Consider the following 8,253-nt stretch of genomic DNA (forward strand, 5'->3'; position numbering starts at 1 on the left):
TTAAAGTGAGATAAACAAGGGTTTAATTAAAATTCCTTTCAGTTTATTAACCCATGGTCTTACTAAAAAGTCAATCAATATTAATATCATAGAGGAATAATGCATACAATAGTATTCAGAACGAATAGTATACTATAACTAACTGACCGACAGCACCCTCTTTTGAAGAAGTACTCCAGGTGAAAGTGGTCATGTGACATAAGGTTGGCTCAGCTGACCCTTGCTCGGTTCACCGTAGTACCCCAGAGTGCAGTCTGGACGATGGGGCGGGGCGACACTTTTAGGCGGGGCGACACGTGTCGCTCCGCCCACACCCAATTTAATTGGTTTATAATACCGCAATCTTATTGGTGTAGACGATTCAGGTCTGAGCATGCACATTCCTTCAAGTACGATTTTATGAATGATTTGGCCGTATTAAAGAAATATTAAATGCTAACTTTAATCGTAGGCTGTCTGTCTATCTTGTCGGTTTACCATGGTAATTTTAGTTAAGATCTATTGGCTAATGTTTTATTGTACTTAAGAAACAGAATGGATGAAGTTATTGTTTAAAAACGAACGCAGGCCTACTTCAAGGAGATGTTTTACAAACTCGGGATTTTACGCAAAGGATGATAATTCACTGTAAGAATGTAAAAGCAGCTGATTTTAATTTTTAAAGCACGACCGTTTTTTGTTGTCATTTTTTTAACGAGATGTTGTCCAATGCGTGCATTATTTGGTAGGCTACAAAGTGCAAATACAATGTTTAATGGCAAACTCACATTTCTTTGTTAATAAAATGAGGGCCTGTTGGTTCTGTAAATCCCTATGTTATAGTTTTAAAGATTCATGTTTTCTATAAGTGTCAACCGTAGGCTACTTCGACTATCTGTTACTGTGACATCAGGCCATTGGGTTTTGTGCGTTGGCTACAATAGAATTAAAACCGTGTAGTGCTGAAATGTGAAAATAAATAAATAAATAAATAAATATGTATTAACTAAAACAGATTTATTATATCGATCTGGGCTTGTATACTATTTGGTAGGCTAGCCTATTATTGTCTTATTTGTCACTGTGGTTTTGCTTTAAAATAAAATAAAACACACTTTCGGATTTATCCGATGTTTTACTGAAATACAGTGAATTATCATCATTTGTGTAAAATCCCGAGTTTGTGTTTATTCACTGATCCTAATGGAAAAACGAAGAAGCATTTACGAATGATTTGAAATTCCGGAGCCCTGCATGACACGCGGAAAAATATTGTCTAGCCTAAATCAGCCTATAGAAATTATCTCTCCTTTGATTGCCTATGCCAGTAATTTCATGCTGTCATGATCATTGCTCACTAAAAGTGGCACTGACTTATCTGCAGGGTAAATTAATAAATATAAGAGTATAGGCTAAATCTCAAACAGTAATTTATCAGCAACATATTCCGTGATATTGCCTAGCCCTAAAACTGCTCAATATTAGCCTAAAGCTTACAATATGATTTTTTTGTAAAGCTGGTTTGAGACGATGTGAATTGAGCGCTATACGAATACATTTTGACAGTAACTTCATCTAACTTGATTCGTAAATTCAGCAAAATATTATCCAATTGATCATTAGGCTACTGAAATCGGAAATCCCCATGGTTATCATCACTTAATATTTAGTATGGCCAAACAGCGTAGTAGTCGTAGATCATTCATAAACTCCTACCATAGACTCGTACATAAAGGAATGGGCATGCTCATGCCTCAAGCGTCTACGCCAATTAGATTGCTGTATTATAAACCAATAAAATCGGGTGTGGGACACGTGTCGCCCCGCCCCATCGTCCAGACTGCACTCTGGGGTTACTCGGTTCACTGACTTGTCAAACAAACATCAGATTTTAACTGAGGTACGTAAAGTATTATAAGCTTTCTTGCTACATTTCCGCGATTTTCTGCACGTCTGTTTTCGCATAAAATGTCCGCATGAAAACAACTTTTCTTTTTGTACTTTCAGTTTCGTGTGGCTGAATTGGACTGGATAAGGAAAGGATGGAAATAACATTTAGTGGAAAGCGTGCTTTGGTGACTGGAGCTGGCAAAGGTAAGCTTTAATTCTTAAATGGACAATGAAAATTATATTTACTCACTCTCGGTCGAAACGACTTATTTCTATTCTTTGGAAAACAAAGGGAGAGATTCTGAAGATTGTCTGGTCGCTCTTTTCCATGTATTTACAATGAATCGCGACTGAAGAGAGGGACAACGATATTTAAGCTATTTAATGAAAATTTTGACATTTGCCTTAGCGTTCTTGAAAAAAGGTGTCCGATTTGCAAAAAGTCACCATGAAGTAAAAAACCATTTTGTGTTTCTATTTTATGGAATATTTTAGTATCTATAACCAAGCACATAATTTTTTTTTTAAATTCATGTCCCTCGTAATCTTTTATCAAAACAACTTCCCCTCCTATCTTCTCTGATGACGTGTTTACTGGCGTGAGGGCGGGGCAACCTGTCACTCACATGAGATCAACCAATAGCAAACCACAACCATCCAATCAATTCCCCATGGACAAAATCAAGTCCCGCCCTACATTTTTTCACAAGCCGTTTCACTCAGGTATACGCTACAATAGGAAAGAAAAGACTATGGCTGCATCTGAAATCATATACTCTCTTGAGTAGGTACTTATTTTGTGTAAGTATTTTCTTAACGACCGCTCAAAAGTACGTTCTATATAGTATGAATGTGTGTTTAAGAATGTAATTTTGGACGTACTATACACTACACTACCTAAGCACACTTCAGAATCTCGCGGGAAGTAGTAGATCATCCGGTTACTTTTTGCTTTCTCTTTTATGAGTACTGTGAACGGACATACTTCTCTTGTCACTTTCTGTTTTTCGCCCACTATATAGTAGGGAAGTATGCGATTTCGGATGCAGCCACTCACAACTTCTAATTCATGTTGACTTTACGTGCTCTAGTATGTTAGTCGACATATCAAAATAAGTGTACGTCTTGATTTGCAATGTACTTTTAAGATAAACTTTTAATTCAAATTACTAAGTGCACTTTCTAGAAGTGTATTTAAATGCGTTAAGATACATGAAAGTCCAGTGACCTTTTATTTATTGAATATATTATCTGCAAGTACAGTTTTAAAAAAATATACTTTTAAGATGTGAAGTACACTACAAGTGCACATTAAACACAATTAAGTGCACTTCTTTTTCACAAGGATATACATAACACATTGTACATGGTGTATTTAAAAATGTCTTCTAAAGTCATACAGGTTTGGAACGACATGACATTTTTTTGGTTGAGGATTCCTTTAAAAGTGTATAAGTGCATTTTCTGTTTGCTTTGAACTTTCCAAATGAGTGTGGTTGAGTATAATGATACACCAGATCGCTGATTCACCTCAATTCCTCGTAGGGATCGGACGGGCCACGGCACTGGCTCTGGCACGCTGTGGGTCAGAGGTCACGGCTGTCACACGCACTAAGGCTGACCTGGATAGCCTAGTGCAGGAGGTAATGACCCCTCGGTCACGGTCCACGGATCTATTGTTTCCCAGCATGCATCACTTCCAAGCATCTCATTCCTCTGCACCCCAAGAGAGCCTGCTGCTCCTTTATGCTTTATAGGTCTCATTCAGCCAGACTGTGACAATGGAAAATCTCTTTGTAATGTGTGATGCGTTTGATCCCCAGTGTCCCTCCATTAAGCCGGTGTGTGTGGACCTGTCGGACTGGGACGCCACAGCCCAGGCTCTGAAAGACGTCGGTCCGGTGGATCTTCTGGTGAACAATGCAGCCTACGCTATTCTTCAGCCCTTCCTAGAAGTCACGCCAGATCAGTTTGACATGTAAGGCTTTAAAATAGCACTCACACACTATAATTTGTGTTTTAAAATAGTCGGACTGCATTTGTGTTGGCTTTTGCAGGTCTTTCAGTGTCAACGTGAAAGCTGCACTTCATGTCGCTCAAGTAAGACGAAAGCAAACCTACGCTTTATGATTTCATAATGCGTTTTATTAATGCTACATACACTTTTAATGTGCGTTTATTGTAGATAGTGGCTCGAGGTATGAAGGCCAGAGGAACTGGAGGATCCATTGTGAACATCTCGAGTCAAGCCTCACAGTGCGCTCTGAAAGATCACGCCGTATACTGTGAGTGCACCGACTCAAACTCACGTGTCTAATCGCATTCATGCAGCCGGCAACATTATCCCAGGCCTATCTATCGGACCCGGCCGGAGAAACATTTTGTCCAAGGCCTTGTGCATTTTTACAATAGGTACAACAACATGCACTAATTTTCATCAGTTGTAATCCAATCCGATTTCAGATTCTGGAAGTTTTGTTATCCGTATATGAATCCGAATCGTTGCATGTGCACACTAAATACTCTAAAAATGGTTTTCAACATTGATAATAATAAGAACAATTATTAATATCTGAGCACCAGTAATAATTGAGCATCAAATCATCATATAAGAATGATTTCTGAAGGATCATGTGACACTGAAGACTGGAGTAATGATGCTGAAAGTTCAGTTCAGAATCGGAGACAATAAAACTTTGCAGACCCTTTACATTCACAAACACCTTTATTACATGAAAGGTAATATTCAACTCTAAAAATGTAGTAAATAATCAGACTCCTCCACTGAACAGTATGTATGATGTGAGACATAAATAAACCTAGCATAACGTACAGATATGCGTCACAGCGCTGTTTGTGTGCACAAGATATTTTTGAATAGTCTATTCAAGTGTTTACATGCTTAATTTCTATATGTTGATCTGATTATTTCAAGTCTGCACCATCAAATTTCATTTTCATTGAGGTCAATCGAATCAGATCGATTACAACTGATTATTTGGGTGCATGTAAACTTATTATAGATGTCTCATGAATGCATATGCATAAAGTAGATGCTGATGGAAGATTTTTATGTAAGGGTCATGATGATGTACATTAATAATAATGCTGGTTAATATAGAGAAAAGGACTTTGACGCTCTTTCAGAGTTTATAAAGGAGTTAATTTTGTGATTATGATAAACTGACTGTAAAAATATGGAGTTTGAATTAATTTCTTACAGTATATTCGAGAGACCTCAAGTAGCACAGCTATGTAGAAAATTTGTTTCTGGGATGATGGTCATTTATACAATTTAAGGGTCATTATGCAAAACATTTTGACCACAGAATTCAGTTTCTGACCAATCAGGATCTAGTATTCCAGACGTTAATGGCCCTTTTTTCCCCTTGCATTACTGGAGAACTCTCTTAAATACTTAACCGAGTTCAAATTTTGAATCAAACTCGTCTTATTCAGAAGAAAATGCTCATTTGAATGTGTCGTTTGTGTTTTCTGAAGGTGCCACGAAAGGAGCGCTGGACATGCTGACCAGGGTGATGGCGCTGGAGTTGGGGCCGTATCAGGTTAATCACTCTTAATCCATAACTGAAAGCCAAGAGTTTTATCAGATCGTGTTTGTGAAGTCTATCAAACAATAAGCTCATTGTTTGTTGTTTACAGCTTTGTGAAAATAAAGCGTACATTGTGATGATCAGTCTTGCCAGGAGGCTTCAAGCCAATCAACAACCACCCTCTTTAAAACACATAAATCTGAACGTCTCCAATCGGAGATTAAATGTTTGGGTGTGTTTCTAACCGCCTTGCAATTTCTTGGAGAAGTTAGTGTAATTGCTAACAGATAATAATGCACGTTTATGACCAAGTTGTTTGTGCATTGCCATAAATTATGGAGTGGATTAGGGACGCGTGTGTTAATATTCCCCATCTTATTGCTTTTCCTGATCATATTAACAGCAGAGTATGGATCTTGACTGATAGATAAAATGGTTTGCTCTAGGAACATAAAACTAATTGAAATCCACAATTCATAACGCCTGTCATCTAAACATTTCTCTCTTGAGAGCTAGATGTAATTGTTAATGAACATAATTTCCATCTTGGCCTCAACACTGTTTTAACACTTTACATGAATAGCGAATTATGATGAATATTATGAATAATAATATAATAACAGTAAAAAAAAATAATAAAAAAAAAAAGAAAAAAAAAAAAATATATATATATATATATATATATAGAAGAAAATGCTCATATTTTTTTTATAAAATAAAATAAAAATGTATATAAAAAACAGTAAATGCATAAAAGGCTTGCAGATTTAGTCTAAATTAAGCTATTTTTATTATTATATTGTAATATAATTGTATTGAATTGAAATAATTAAAAAAATATAAAAACAGTAAATGCATCAAAATGTGTAACATGGTTTTATTGTATTTTCTGCTTTATTATTTTTATATTATTTATTTTATTAATTAATTGTATTATTATTATTATTATTATTGTTGTTGTTATTAAGACCAAATGCTGGTTTGTAGTTATTGGTAGACATATTTACCATAAATTAAATGTATTATTTTTAAATAATAATAATATACCAATTATTTATCATTATTATTATGGTTATTTTGATTGTTAAATTTGATTTAAAAATGATTAATCTAAAATCAAATATTTGCCAGTTTTGAGATATATATATATATATATATATATATATATATATATATATATATACATATATACATATATAATATTTATTTATATTATTAAAATGAAAGTGTTTGTTGTCTACCTTGATTGATAGATAACTATATGCATCTTTCATGTGAGTTTAGCAGGTTTTATGTAATCTGACCTCGACAGATAAGAGTGAACTCGGTGAACCCGACTGTGGTGATGACAGAAATGGGAAAGTATGGATGGAGTGACCCAGAAAAGGCCAAAAGCATGACATCACGGATCCCTCTGGGTAAATTTGCAGGTAAGCCTGAGTTTGTAGGTCACTATAACAGATGATGTATGTAAAAGTAAAATCTCCATCCCTCCTTCCTTGTGTTTCACCTCGTTGTTTCAATAATCAGGATTAATATGCCAATAAATGTCCTCTGAGGGCAGTTAAGTTGATTGCAATGATGCCAATACATTTCTATACAGTAACTCTAGTAATGAACTAAACACTGGCAGTGCTGGCAGTTCACAATGCTGCGCTCATGTTGTTCTTCTGTTGGGTTATTTAATACTTAACTAGGATTGTGTAAGCGCATTTTAGTGACAGATCAGACTGTGTAACCTTCAGGCTTGCGAAACACCAGAATGTCAGTGTCTGTCCACAACCATAGTCTCTTGGCTTTTCCAGTGTGTGTCTTTAAATACAGTAATGCTCTGGCGTCCTTCTCATTGTGTTGTTTAGAAGTGGAGGATGTGGTCAACTCCATCCTCTTCCTCCTCAGCGAGAAGAGCGCCATGACCAATGGAGTGATCCTGCCCGTGGACGGGGGGTTTCTGGCTTGCTAAATTTAACATCATCAAGCAAAGGTGAATGAGCCTGAAGAGATGCGTTTCGTAACGTGTCATCATTAACTCTTCCTCATTGGTTTGGGTCTGTTCTGACACAAAGCTGTCGTGGAATACGGGAGCATTAGTTATTTGCTCTCATAGTGGCATTTTTGTCCTTCTGTATGGAAACGAGCAGCATGAACATTCCACTAAATATCTGCTTTGGTGTTACAGCGAATAAAGAAAATCCGGTTTGGAATTTTGAGTGTGTGTAAATGATTACAGAAATTGTTCCTTTTGATGTAACATACTGTGCAAGACAAGCTTGCATGATTAGCAAGATATTAAACCAAACTGAAGTGTTTAACAGCTGCTGCTCTGTCGACTTCATATGGTCCTCCTGAGAGTGTGAAGGTCTCTCCTTCTAGCCAGTTCTTGTTGCCATAACGATACAGTGGATTTTATGTCCTGTAGTTTCATGAACAGCCAGAAGAGATCAGCATTCACACTCGTGTCGTGATTAAATCCACATATACTGACCAAATGTTGGACTTCAGGTCATTCAAGCCAAGTCATGTCAATGTTATTTGTATATGTTCGTATTGTTATGTTTATAATATTGTCATGCCTTGTAGTTGCATTTACAGATAAGAGCTGTTTTATAATATAGTTTATATTTTGCGATGATGCAAGCAATCAAGCAGCTGAGATAGTATATAACACTTTACATGAGTGTGATATACTTATATATCCAACTTTATATACAGAACTGTACAATAATACAGTTTGCAATGGTAAGAACAATCAGGTAACACTTTATAATAAGGTTCATTAGTTAACATTAGTTAATGTATTAACTAACATGAATTAACAATGAGCAATACA

At 36.1% G+C, this 8,253-nt stretch overlaps 1 protein-coding gene across 1 annotated transcript; it reads left to right on the forward strand.

Moving 5' to 3' along the window:
* The first annotated feature begins 1,693 nt into the window (after nucleotides 1-1,693).
* Nucleotides 1,694-7,627, forward strand: dcxr (dicarbonyl/L-xylulose reductase). Its single transcript, XM_084134861.1, has 9 exons — nucleotides 1,694-1,879; nucleotides 1,987-2,073; nucleotides 3,415-3,512; nucleotides 3,693-3,847; nucleotides 3,927-3,969; nucleotides 4,055-4,154; nucleotides 5,371-5,435; nucleotides 6,736-6,853; nucleotides 7,283-7,627. Exons 2-9 carry the CDS (start codon nucleotides 2,022-2,024, stop codon nucleotides 7,384-7,386), a joined length of 735 nt encoding a protein of 244 aa, XP_083990987.1. The 5' UTR covers nucleotides 1,694-1,879; nucleotides 1,987-2,021; the 3' UTR covers nucleotides 7,387-7,627.
* Nucleotides 7,628-8,253: the final 626 nt, after the last annotated feature.

This window comes from Abramis brama (genome assembly GCF_963993115.1).
Source record: "Abramis brama genome assembly, chromosome: 14".
In the NCBI taxonomy this organism is placed as follows: Eukaryota; Metazoa; Chordata; class Actinopteri; order Cypriniformes; family Leuciscidae; genus Abramis; species Abramis brama.